The sequence below is a fragment of the Suncus etruscus genome, chromosome 11 (assembly GCF_024139225.1).
Source record: "Suncus etruscus isolate mSunEtr1 chromosome 11, mSunEtr1.pri.cur, whole genome shotgun sequence".
Classification (NCBI taxonomy): Eukaryota; Metazoa; Chordata; class Mammalia; order Eulipotyphla; family Soricidae; genus Suncus; species Suncus etruscus.
The window spans coordinates 32,554,035-32,567,955 of NC_064858.1; the positions used below are offsets into that span (position 1 = coordinate 32,554,035).

General features: G+C 40.6%; 1 protein-coding gene and 1 pseudogene across 1 annotated transcript in view; one reads left to right on the plus strand and one right to left on the minus strand.

Annotated features, from left to right (window-relative positions):
• Positions 1–8,397: 8,397 nt before the first annotated feature.
• Positions 8,398–13,921, minus strand: part of PTPRO (protein tyrosine phosphatase receptor type O) — a 265,396-nt gene continuing 259,872 nt past the window's right edge. The window contains exons 26-27 of the mRNA XM_049783694.1: positions 10,565–10,684; positions 8,398–9,708 (exon numbers count right to left, since the gene is read on the minus strand). Of these exons, the coding sequence (XP_049639651.1) occupies positions 10,580–10,684 (105 nt within the window). The 3' untranslated portion in view covers positions 8,398–9,708; positions 10,565–10,579. The remainder of the gene's footprint in view (positions 9,709–10,564; positions 10,685–13,921) is intronic.
• On the plus strand, positions 11,975–12,074 carry LOC126023692 (uncharacterized; annotated as a pseudogene).

The window sequence follows — 13,921 nt, forward strand, 5'->3', positions numbered from 1 at the left end:
TCCTGAGCTCCTAGGAGATAGAGAAACTGAGGCACCACCCAGAGGCAGAAATTCAAGGGTCAGATGAACCTCCTCCAGGCACTGATTTAGGACCCAGCCTCCTGCCTCTGGACTGGAGTTTAAAGAGGGAAAAAGGAAGGGGGAGAGAGAAATGAAGGGAGAGAAACCAGTCTGCTCAGTGCTATTTAGGGACCTGAAGGGAAAATGTCATTTCTGCTGGTTATATTTATTATATATACATATATATAAAGCTTATTTGTAGCTACAATAAATCTATTAAAATCTGTCAAATAGCAGATGAACTATTTCTGTGTGGAGACCTGGAAAAAGTGGACAGAGCCTTGAAGAAACACTTTAAGAGATAAGAGTTGGAGATCTGTTCACCCAAGGTGCCCCAGCAAGGGTGTCTCATGAATTCATGCCAAGTAGAGAAGTGAACGCAAGAGCAGCAAGCAGGCTTTATTAGTATTCTTCAACTGGCAGGGTAGTCTTTTGTGACGGTTCCAGGGAAAAAGTCATTCTTTTGATCAAACATACATTGATGCCTTATATACTTCAATGATGACATCTGGGTTGCTCTGTTGCTTTTAGTTAGCTTTCCTACCAGAATGAGACTCCTGAGGCAAAGGACTTATTCTCATTCATCTTCATAGCCTCCTTCTCTGCCAGACATGGATGTTGGGTAAGTAAATGACTTTCTTGGAGGATTAGAAAATAGCATTTTCTCAAATGGAAAGGTTGCCCTTTAGACTAAATACATTACCTGAAAATAAACCTATTCATTCTGTTGCTGGTGGCTTTGTAAAGTGAGGAGCAAAAGAGGTTGGCTCAAGAAAAGAGTGTTTCTATCTTTCTGCTCAACCCACCTCCGCCACAAGGCAGTCTGGGAAATGCCCAGCCTAGATTAAGTCATTCCTAACCTCAGCACAGATATTGTGTGGCCTTAGGAATTTAGGAACAAGACCTAAAGTGAAACAAGGCAGTTTTGTTTTGTTTTGAAATGGACTTAGATGTGAAAGGTGAATAGTGTTTGAGAGAGAATTGGGTTTCTCTAGAGTGGAAATGAACTGAGCAAAGGAACACAGACACAAGCTAATAGATATCTGCAAAGGAGATATCTTAAAGAGCTTGAAGAGCAAACCCCAATACAATTCTTCTAAATGGGTTTTTTTTTCCCAGAGTTTTGCATGTTTAAGTGTTAACTGGGTGTTGTTCCAGGAAAGCCTTGCTCTGTTGATAGTCTCTTTATATTTTTATAAACTCTTCTATAGTTTCTCCTTTTCTTTTCTTTGCTTTTTTTTTTTTTGAGGCCACTCCCTGTGGTGCTCAGAGGTTACTCCTGGCTCTGTGCTCAGAAATCACTCCTGGCTCAGGGACCATATGGGATGCTGGGAATTGAACCTGCATCTGTCCTGGATCAGTTGTGTGCAAGGCAAAAGCCCTACAGCTGTGCTACCACTCCTCAGGCTCTTTTTCTCCTTTTCTGAAGGGTCCACCCTTCTCTTGGTAGGGCCTTATGTTTCTACACCTGGGTGGTGCCTCAGTTTCTCCTCTTAAAAGAACTCAGAATTTATACCTCAAAGGGGTGTGGGCTTCATGCTTTTGTTCCACTTCAGGGTTAGGGAATCTCTTGATTTTTATTAGTCCCTATAAGTATATTACCAGGGCCATCTTATCTATATGCCTACATAGTTCTACTTTATCTACTTTAACTATTCTACTTTATCAGAAGTAAAGTTGAATGAAAAGCAACATGAAGTGGTAGGCAGGGGTGTTCCGGTGGGCTACACAGAAATTCTGCTATTTTAATCAAACCATTATAATTTATTAGCTCAATTGCCTCTCACCTTTTCCTGTTAACTTGCTCATAATGTTCTTAAATTATGCAGACTATGTGAAATATTGAAAGAAATCCCTAATATTTCCTTGTAGTTAGGCATAACTAGTTAAACGATTAAATATGCCTGTTGGAGCAGTCCTGGTATTAGTATATACATAGCATCGGCCCTTTCACTAAAATGGGCCGAATTATCTTTTTTGGGCTTCGATCCATAAGCAATCTAGACTCAGGCAGTCTTAATTTTTCAAGGGTACTTAGATGCATAAACAAAGGAAGCTATGGATTTACTTGCCAAGTGGAAATTCCTTGTTCAAGTGTGTAAGCAGATGGAATCAGGAATAGAAATGAAGAGAGTTCTTTCTGGAGTGCAGTAAAGATCTAGTACAGAATGTCTCAAGAAGGAGAAGGGACCATGTCAAGGCCTGTGATGATGGATGAGCAGGAAAAGCAATGGAAACCTGATGTTTTTCTACAATAAATCACTGACCAAAAAGTGTAACAAAACCATGATCTTGACTGTTAGTTTTATTCAGAAGAGACCGTGGTGTCCTCTATATTTCTCCCTATGTGTACATTCCTGTCATCAATTTCACTTATAAACGGGGTTCAAGAGGATAATGGAGCCCTGGTGAGGAAAACATTGTTTAAAACATTAGCCAGCCCCAAGGATGGAGCCTTTGACACGAAGACCCTTACATTAGTTGGAAAAACCATTAAGATGCTGAACTCCAGGCCAGGTGCACTGCAAGTGGCAGTCACATGCTCCTATCTCCTCTCTTGAAATGTGGACTTTCCTACTTCAGGGCACATTTCTCTATTCTGGTAATGTGTGGAATGTGTACTTTGCTATTTCCATTTTCGAGAAGCCCATATTCTCTCTTGAGAAGTATCTTTTTTTTCTTTTCTTTTCTTTTGGGGGGCCACACCCATTTGGTGCTCAGGGGTTATTCCTGGCTAAGCGCTCAGAAATTGCCCTTGGCTTGAGGGGACCATATGGAACACCGGGGGTTCGAACCGTGGTCCTGATCCTTGGCTAGCGCTTGCAGGACAGACACCTTACCTCTAGCACCACCTCGCCGGCCCTGAGAAGTAATCTTTAACTACTGCGCTGTTTCCCTCTTTGCCTCACTTAGTTATATCTCCTGAAACTTTTCTGTGAGGGAAAAACAATGGACCCAAAATGTCTGTAAGGTTTAGCAATAACCTTATTTTCCTATAAAGAGAAATTCCTCACTTCAGCCCGAGTCCTTGATTCCCTAAGACATGAGAAATTGGGTGACAGGGTTCATTTCCCACCCTATGTAGAACAAGCAAACTTTAGGCACAGCTTGATGGCTGCCTCGTAGGGATGGTGGGAAATGAGTGTCAGGGCTCTGCAAGGGCTCTTTGCATACTCATCAGTCCTAAATGTCCCAGATATCCCAGGCATCCTCTTATCTCCCTCTCTCTCTCTGTATCTCCCCCTTCGTCTTCCTTTCCTCCTCCTTCCTCTCCCTCTCTATATCCCCCCTATTTCTCTCCCTCTCCTGTCTTTTCCTCTCCCTCTGTATTTCCTTGCTCTTTCTCACCCTCAGGACATATTATGCATAAAATATTTAAAGATTAATGTTGATTCTGGGTAACTGAAACTACAAAAATCAAAATTGTATCAGGGAAGTACTGTGCTGATACAATCAAGAGAAAAGGTTCAAAAAGATTTGACTAATATTCTTTTTGTTTTTCTAAAGGCTGTAACAAAGCCCTCCACCCGTTTTCCCTTAGATAATCTAAGTTCTGTTATAAATGTCCACTAGTTTGTTTTGTCCATTCAGCAGTTTTATTTCCTTATTTCTATACTTGAATTAAATCTTCTAATACTTGTCTTTTTCCCTTTTGACTTACTTTGGCTTACATAATTTCCCCTTACTTTTTTGTCACTGTATTTCTTATTTTTTTTGTCACTGAATAGTATTCCCTGTATCATCTCTATACCCAATTATCTCTCAATGAGTCCTTTGGGTATTTTTTTTCCTTACATACTTAACAATTTATATAAAATCTACTTTAGGGTGCTAGGCAGAGCTTAAAGAAAGCATGCTTTAAAATTTCTTGCTTGGCTGGTTTGGTGGTAATTAACTACTTTGATTTTTTTTATTTGCAAAGCTCTTAAACTGTTCTTTGAATCTAAGTGGTAATCTGAGAGGGTAAAGCATTCTAGGTTACAAATTATTTTCTTCTACCACTTTGAGTATAGTTTTCTATTATCTGACCTGGATTTGATCCCAAGCATCCCATATTGTCCCCCCCCAAGCCCACCAGGATGATTCTTGAGTGCAGAGCCAGAATTAACTCCTGAGCACTGCTAGGTATGCCCCAAAACCTTTATATATATTTTGAAAAGTCAAAAAAATACACTATTAGGTTCTCCCTTAGAGTATGTAATTTGGTTTTCCCCAAATGCTGGCAGTATTTCATTCAGGACTCCGAACCTCTTAGATTTGGATGCTTACTTTCTGTCTTCAAATTGGGAAAGATCTTGATTCTGATTTCTTTTTTTTTTTTTTTTTTTTGTGGTTTTTGGGTCACACCCGGCAGTGTTCAGGGGTTATTCCTGGCTCCAGGCTCAGAAATTGCTCCTGGCAGGCACAGGGGACCATATGGGACGCCGGGATTCTAACCGATGACCTCCTGCATGAAAGGCAAACACCTTACCTCCATGCTATCTCTCCGGCCCCTGATTCTGATTTCTTTAAATGGGGTTCTATTCCTGTCTTTTTCCAGTAGCAAGCACTATATGTAGACATCATTCCTCTTGATATTGTCCCCCAGTAATTTTACATTATTCCATGTTTTTATTATTTATGACATATGTTACTTATTTGTGTTACATTTGATATTTTCCTGGGGGTGGGGAGGTGGGGTTGGTTATTTTATTTCTTCATTTGTGGTATATTCCTGTTTATTCATTTTATTTGAAGATCTATCGCTTTGTGTGTGTGTGTGTGTGTGTGTGTGTGTGTGTGTGTGTGTGTGTGTATTGGGTTAAACAGCTGGCTTTGTTCTGCTGCCTGTTGCATTATAAAGACCAACCTCTCTGGAACACTAGTATTGGCTAGTGTTAGTGGAATCAGGGGAGCAGAGGAGCTCTTAGATGGTAGCATGGACTAAACCCTCCACCCAGGGCTGCTGTTAACAGAACTGGGTAGAGTTATGTGTAGTCTATACCCTACCTATCCTTGATTCCACACTCAGGATTTTCTCAGATGCTTCATTCAGGTTCTCTTAAGCCTTCAGCAAGGTTCAGTTCTGACCTATAGGTTTTCCACCTGCATTCAGACTGTAACTAGACTATTGTCCTAATAGCAGAGATTGATGGTCAAAGGCAATGTTCTCTAGCAGTCTCTGGATACTCTCCTAAATTATTGCTTTTCTCACAGAACAGTTTCATTCTCTTATTGAGGGAGTTTCATCAGCAGAAAGGAAAAGTAGTAATAATTCAGTACCAGGAACTTCCCACAACAGAGCTATCCCTGAAAAAGACAAACTTGTTGCCAGAACCCGTATGCTTTCAATTCTGCCTACCAGAGGCTACCATCATTGTCATCCTAACAATGGCTGAATGGGCATGCTACCAATTGAGTTCCCCGCCCCCTGCCAAAGTTTCAGTCCCAGTTTCCTACACCAAAATGGGCACAAGTTTAGGTTGCAAGTTCCCAGCCTGGACAAGGGCTACAGTAATATTCATATTCATAGAACAGACTGTGGCACCAGTTACCTTCAAATCATGTTACAAGGTATTTAGCTCTTTAGCCTTAGTTTATGGTGATTTTCTGCCGATCTCTCTATCATGGTATGCTTTCATGTCCTACTGCCCTCATGTCCTAGTGCCCTCAGACTCCATTTCCCACACTTTGCTGTATGTGTTCCCCAAGAGTAAGAGACTCCCCAAAGAGCTATACCATTGAATTTCCAAAGCAAGATTATGGCAACCTTCCTTTCTCTCTTAATAACACTCCAGACAAAAATCCTGCTTTTCCTTCACCTCCCTTTGTGAAAATACTCTCCAGCTATATGGTCTTTTCAAGGAACTATAGTTCACTGTTATGGTCTTGAAAAATGAGGGAAGGAAAGAGATAATCTGGTGTCTTTATTCACCAAAATGCCATTTTTCTTAAATGGTTCCAGACATTTTGGAGTGGAGGAGTTTGGATCATACACAGCAGTGCCCAGGCAGGGCTAACTCCTGACTCTAGGTATATATCCAGCAGTACTCTGGACTTTCTCCCTGATCTGTGTTCAGGGATCATTTCTGGCAGAGCTCAGTGAACCATATACAGTGCAAGGCCTTACCGAGCCTACTATTGCTCCAGCTCTCATTTTTAAAGTCAGTATTTGGAACCATTTGAGCTCCTCATGGTGTCTATAACATGGCCACTATAAAGAAATTTCATCACTTGGTGATTAATTCATTCAATATTAGATAGACATTTGTGGAATAGATTATTAAACAACCTTCAGTCTGGTAATGTTCCAAGTTGGAGGTAGACATTTTATTATTATATTCCCTTTCTAACCATGTGGCATGCCATGATCAGGCTTTGTGATAAGTAAGCATCTATTCCAATTAAAGGCAAAACTTTTGCTCTTCTAAAAGGGAGGACATCAGACCTGTTATAGCTTCGGTGTCCTTCAAGTGCAATCAAATGGGCCTGTTAAAAAGCAGGAGTGTGTTTGCGGCTTTCACATGTTCTATTTTGGTTGCTTACTAAGCCCTTTAGCCAAAGTGGATATTAAAGTCAGTGCAAAGCTTGGCCCCTGACACTGAGCCTGTGCCAAGCACCAGGTTAGAGATCTGTGCTCAAGGCAGTGAGCCAGCTAATTTGAAGCACATTATATCAGACATTTCCTAATGTGGAAAAGAAGGTCTCCTTGCTAGAAAGCAGGAAAGATTTTGACTCTTAGGAATTGGATTGAGTAACCTTACTCCCTGGCTGATGGCCAAGCCTGTTGCAAGCAGCTATTATATGGTCGAAAATATTCAGATCCAGAGCCTCTAGCCTTTATGTTGCATGTACACACTACAGCTTTATTATTTTTTAAAAGAAATATAGCAGGGACAATTTGTAGGAGAAGATGGCCATAACAAAATTGAACTTTAACTAAATTAATTTAATTTCAGTGATAGAGAAAGTGCGAGCTGTTAAATTATCCCAATGATACTTCATTAACTTCAAAACTTGACTTGTAGGAACTTGGTTTCAATAGCAGTCAAAGTGAAATATTTTGGAATCCAAAGCCTTCTGTTCCTTCTATGCCAGCGATGGTTGTTAGAACCTGTGCGAATCTGTACCTCCATGTTTATACCAAGCACTACCCAGACAATGAAGAAATCAAAGCCCTAATAATCCAGGAATTCTATCATTAGCTTTACCACTGAACACTGAGAAATGGGTCCTGTTCAATTGTAACTTTTTAGAAGATCCTTACAAAATAGAAAATAGGATGGGCTGAAGAAATAGTGCAGCAGGTAGGTAATTTGCTTTGCACACACCTGACCTTGATTTGATCCACAGCATCCCATATGGTTCCCCAAAGCCTGCCAGGAATAATTCCTGAATATAGTAACAGGAGTTAACTCCTAAGCACCTCCAAGTGTGCCTCAACCCCTCCCCAAAAAGGGAAGAAAAAGACAGGATGCATAGCAACTTGGTTCTTCTGTTCAGTACTTCTTATCCTGCAAGGTTTGGTGCTATAAAGCCAATCTACATTGGAGTAACCAGTGTTCAGGATTAAAACCCAAAATTTCTAACAGGTAAATATTTTTCCCATTATGAGTTCTACACATTTCTGTGTACCAGTGAGCAGGGTGCCTACTGTGGAAAAACAAAGGAATGTTCTGGAAAAGTGTTCTAGTATGATCTTTCTGTAGTTAAACAGGGGAACTCGGGAGACCTTATCTTTTCTTTAAAGAAAATTGATCTGGTACTATTCGATCCCTCCTCGGAAGGAGTGTTCAAGAAAAGCATGAATTATTTATGGTGTGCTTTAAGTTTCAAGGCAAGTAATGCTCTACATATGCCTTGTGTGGCTTTACCCATGGTCAGCCCTGGGCACCTGACTGCTCCCCCCTTGTGCCAAATACTGTGTCACCTGAATTTGCCACCTCACTCCATCGAGGTGTGTTCTCGAGAATGGAGCAAGATTATGAACATGTTCAAGAAGGGGGAAACAGCAGGGGCACGGGGAAGAGAAAGAGGTAGCTGTAGGGAGGAGTGAGGTGAATCATCTCTGAGGAGCACAAGCTGTTGAGCCGCAGCATCCGGCTGTCCCCCGCTGTGAGGTGAACCTGAGACTTGCTGGCTAAGAGCAGTGCCAAGATCTGCTGTGACCAGGCCTTCTCAGTGACAAGGGACGATGGGGTGCAGGGCTGTTCACTTGGCGTTCTTCATCATCCCTAAGGTCACTGATCAAATACGAAGCTACTCCTATGGGCTTGGCTTTGGGAGGACGATGGGGAACGGGGGGTGCCAGGACAGAGATGATAGAGGGGAGCGAAGCCAACGGAAACACACACGGGGTTCACAGTGAAGCAGCCAGCTTGTATTTATTTCAACTCAGCAGGTTGTCCTTGGCCAACCTGTAGCATCACCTCTTATTTCTTCGGAAGTGACACATGGTAACAGTTCCCAGGGGGTCATCATGTCCACTTTGACAGCCATCATGTCACACACGCAATTAGGTACTGTTATACAAAATCCAAAGAAAGAAAGGTTCCTAGTTACACGGGTTTCAAAATGGAAAGTAACAGCCCAAAAGAAAACAAACCAAAATGTCAGTAGGAATCCAAAGAGATGCTTGACAATCTAACCACCCCACCCCACCCCACCCACAATGTAGCCAAGGAATTGTCTTAGCATGCTGCAGTTCATCGCCATGACTTCCTAACCTTTTAGCATGTGGGGGCAAAAGTGCATTTTCACAGCCTATAGTTTTCGAAGAAATAGCTTCCCCCTGTGCATGTCGACCAAAAAAAAAAAAAAAAAAAAAAAAAGGAAGGCAGAATCTAGGCACCAACATTGCCCAAAGAACAGCAGGTTCTAAAGAGTCAGACTTCCTTGAACTAGATCTGGTTTACTGAAAAAGAAAAAGGAAGAAAAGGAGAAAAATAAACCAGTGCAGTGAAACCAGTAGAAGGAATGCCCAGGGGAAAAAATATCACTTAACCATTAATAAAGAAGAAACCCATCAAGGACTAGAACAGGTAAGACATGAATTTTTTTTCTATTCTACTGTGAAGCTGAATTGCAGCTTTTCATATTTGGAAAAGAACCACAGCTGATCTGTGGATAGAAACTCCTCCATTTCTCCCCACATCTACTCCAGCAGCTCAGAGCTGTGTAGGGAATACCACTGATTGCCTTGAGGAAGAATTCCTGTCTCCTCCCAATGGCCATGCCTCTTCTTAATGTGAGGTACAGCTGGACACCAACAATTCATGTTCCTTTCTAGGCTCTGGACTTGAGCAGTTGTGTGAGCAGAAGACAATCCAACTTTCTGATAAAATCACACAATACAAAGATTATTGCACTTAACAAGAAAACTGCCCAACCAGTTTGGCAAAAGGAAACTTCAGGAATACTGCGACTGTATCCTTTTCAGAGCATCTGGACCTTTCTGCTGTTCAGTTGCTTGGTCCCTTTTTCAATGTCCAGAAGTGAAAAGTCCAAAAGACACTTGTAGGCTCTTTAAGGCTAAGTCTTCCTGGTGCTTCAGTGAGAGAAATTATCCCCTTGACCATGAACTATAAAGCAGGGGCTCTGTTTTGGTAAATGGCTAGAGCCCTCAAAACTCTGGAAGTGAAGGAGGATGAATATACATCATTTTCTGTCCTGTGAATTCAAGAAGGAGGGAGAGTGAGTCAGTAAATCAGTCTAGGAGAGCAGGACTATCCATCAACCGTCCTGTGGCTAGAAGTATAACAATTTCCCGAACCCCATAGCACTTGCCTTACATTCAGCCTCAGCACACAGGAGACTTATGCAATTCCTCCTTTCTATCTATCTGAAATATCTTTCCTTTAATCTACATTTCCTTGCATCTTTCTTTATTCTTTATCCTTTTTGCCTCCTCGTGATTTTTTTTTTCTCTTTGAGTGAACATCAAAATACAGTGTTTATTTTGGCACGCACTATTTCATTTGTGTCCTCTTTCACCTCTGCTCTCTCTATCTATTCTTGATTTTTCCACCTTAATATATCAAGATGCCTTTCATACTGTTTAATGAGTCAAATTGGAAGTTTGGTTGTTACTTGCATCGCCAAGATCTGATGTCCTTGTCAAAAACTGAGCACATGAGTACGCTACTTGATGCTTGATGCTACTATTCTGAGCTTATAGGCAATGCTTCTCACCTTGGAGGTATTCACTTCAACTTAGGTCTTTTTTTGTGTGATCTCTTATAACCCATAAAATATTTGTTCTATATATAGAGAGGAATAGTTAGTAATATCCTGATTGGCTCAAAGTAGAGAGAGAGATGGAAGTCAGACTACTCTGAGTATGGAAAGCACCTGTATGTAAAACCTACCACGCAAGGTATGATTGAGCTCTGAGATTTACTAAGGTCTCTTTAACCACCACCAAGATGGCGGAATATAAGCAACTTCTCTTGCTTTGGGTTGCAGCTTATCACAACCTTGACATTATTCTAAGATAGAGAACTCCTGACAGCTCTTCTCCACTTACTGCTTGAGTGTTGAACTAGGACTTGCTCACATTTTCATAGATGACATCGCTGATGCAGAACTGCTGCTTCTTCTTCATCCACATGAGCTGCACACACTGATGGATGAAAATGTACTGTTCCTACAGCAAAGACAAAAAGCAAGAGGTCTACAGGCAAATTTCCTAGACTGCAGTTCCATGGTAATAGTAAATATGATGGTCCAGTGTTGTAGAAAACGATTTTTATAATGTTATAAGAGAACCAAGAAAATTCAAAGAATAATTAAACAGTTTTATTAATAGACTGATACCACTAGAAGTTAATGCTAAAGTCAATAAATATACTGAGTCCAAAAAAGAATCTCATCTATTGAGGAAAATCAAAAAAGAAAAAGCATTACTTACAATATACCAGAATAAAAAGGTGTTTATTAGATAAGCCATAAAAATAAGAGGAAAATATAGGTAAATTCTTCTTTAATTACTCAAGGATTATCTAAACTTTGTAGAGTGGAATAAAACCAATCTATGATTTCACTCCAATATGGTAGATAAAAGAACAAAATAAATTAGCAAGCAAACAGAAACAAGCTTTGGACTACAAGAATGAGATAGTGGTTAGCTGAGGGAAGGAGTTGGAGGTAAACTGGTTAAGAGTAAACTGTTCATTGACAGTTGGAAACAAAACTTTTAGTGACAAGCATTAACTATATATACAAATATAGATCTCTATTTGGATATATATTTTAAACCTGAATAATTAAATTTTGGCACACCTGGACACACTCAGGGGTTATTCCTGGTTCTGCACTCAGAACTTGCTCCTGGCAGGCTCAGGAGACCATATGAACATATGGTGGGGAATAAACCCAGGTCTGTCCCAGGCTGGCTATGTACAAGGCAAATGCCCTACCACTGTGTTATTCCAGCTCCAAACTGGAATAATTCTTAAAAAAAAAAAAAAGAAGAAGAAAAAGAAAAGAAAAGGAAGGAAGGAAGGAAGAAAGAAAGAAAGAAAGAAAGAAAGAAAGAAAGAAAGAAAGAAAGAAAGAAAGAAAGAAAGAAAGAAAGAAAGAAAGAAAGAAAGAAAGAAAGAAAGAAAGAAAGAAAGAAAGAAGGAAGGAAGGAAGGAAGGAAGGAAGGAAGGAAGGAAGGAAGGAAGGAAGGAAGGAAGGAAGGAGGAAGGAAGGAGGAAGGAAGGAAGGAAAAAGGAAGGAAGGAAGGAAGGAAGGAAGGAAGAAGGAAGGAAGGAAGGAAGGAAGGAAGGAAAGAAAGAAAGAAAGAAAGAAAGAAAGAAAGAAAGAAAGAAAGAAAGAAAGAAAAAAAGAAAAAAAGAGAAAGAAAGAAAGAAAAAGAAAGAAAGAAAAAGAAGTCCTTTAATTTATAAGAAAAGAAAGAAAAACTACAAAACATTAGAAATAAAACCCAGGGGCTGCTCGCTTTGGCAGCACATATTGGAACGATACAGAGAAGACTAGCATGGCCCCTGCGCAAGGATGACATGCAAATTCGTGAAATAAAATCCAGGGGCTGGAGAGATAGCATGGAGGTAAGGTGTCTGCCTTGCATGCAGAAGGTAAGTGGTTTGAATCCTGGCATCCCATATGATCCCCTACGTCTGCCAAGAGCAATTTCTGAGCATAGAGCCAGGAGTGACCCCTGAGCGCTGCCGGGTTTGATCCAAAAACCAAAAAAGGAAGAAAATCCAAATGACAAACTAGAAACTGAGGGGAGATATTTTCTAGAATTAAGGCAAAATTCTGACCCTTATTTTGTTTAAAATTCTTCTAAATCAGTAACATACACTTGTAAATTGCAAAACAAAAAACACTGGCAGACCAAATCTTTCTCTGTATACTATTCTATACTATATGTTCTATACTATACTATTTCTACACTTTTTTACATAGCATTTAATTTTTATTATTAATTTTTTATTAATATGGGGAAATCTGTATCATATGCAACAACAACAAAAAGTACACATTAAAAAGTGTAACTTGGAGCCTGAGTGATATTTACAGCACCTAGGCCAATTGACTTGTATGCAGTTGACATGGATTTTATTCCCATAACCCATTTGGTCCTCTAAGCCCATTAGGAATTTGTGCAGAATTTAGACTTAGCCCTGAGCACTGCTTGGTGTATCCCCCAAAAGAACAAAATTTTAAAAGTGTAATTTGAGGGGCAGGAGCGATAGCACAATGGTAGGGCATTTACCTTGTATACGGCTGTCCAGGAGGAACCTGGGTTCAATCCCTGGCATCCCATATGGTCCCCCGAGCCAGGAGCGATTTCTAAGCTCAGTATCCCATGAGCATCATTAGGTATGGCCCAACCCTCCCAAAAGTGTAATTTGAAAGAACTATTTGTCATCAATGAAATGAGCATAGCTATGAAGATCTGTTTGTTGAAGAGTCATTTTTCTCAATTGTAAGTGGAGTTATGATTTTAAAAGTGTTAATAGGGGACAGCATGATAGTATGGATAGGACATTTATCTTGCATGCAGCCACTTAAGTTTGATCCCTGGAATCTCATATGGTACTTGGGGGCAAGCACTGCCAGGAGTAATTCCTGAGTAAAGAGCCAGGAGTAACCCTAAAGCATTGCCAGATGTAGCCCACCACATACAAAAATGAAATAGAACATAAAGTGTTGATAGGCACATGAGCAATAGTAATAGTGGGGTAGGTGTTTGCCTTGCATACTGCCGACCTGGATTCAATCCCTGCCATCCCCCAAGCCAGTCAGGAGAGATTCCTGTGTGCAGAACTAGGCGTAATCTCTGATCACCACCAAATGTGGCCCACAAACAAACAAACAAACAAAAAGTGTTGAGACAAAAGATAAGAATGGCCACTGATATGTCCCAGGTAGTCTGGTCCTAGCAGATACCTCTATGGCATTTTCAGAAAAGGAGCAAGCCAACTCCCCTTTCTGCCTGGACTACAGCAGAAGCCAACTATACACCACCCCAGCATCCTTGGACAGAAACAGCCCAACTCTGTGATTGAAACAAAATAATACGAGCAGCTAAATCCTTTCAGGTGAGATCAGACTACAGAGCTGAAAGAAAATAATGGCTGTTTAAACATCCCAAGTAGCCCAGCCCTGGCTGGCAGTCTGTGGCATTCTCAGAAAGGGTGGGGTCAGAGGACATGCACATTCCCTTTCTGCAGGAACTACAGCAGCCTAATTCTAACCACAACCTTCCAAAGAATTGCCTCCCTCTAAAACTTTCCTTTATCAAACTTTCAAGTCACAAAATTTGTTTTAGATCTATATATCTTAGACCATGTGGCCATGTGACACCTCAGTGTTTTTTAAATTTTAAATTTTAAAGGAAAAATCACATACTACGCTATTGATCTCAGTG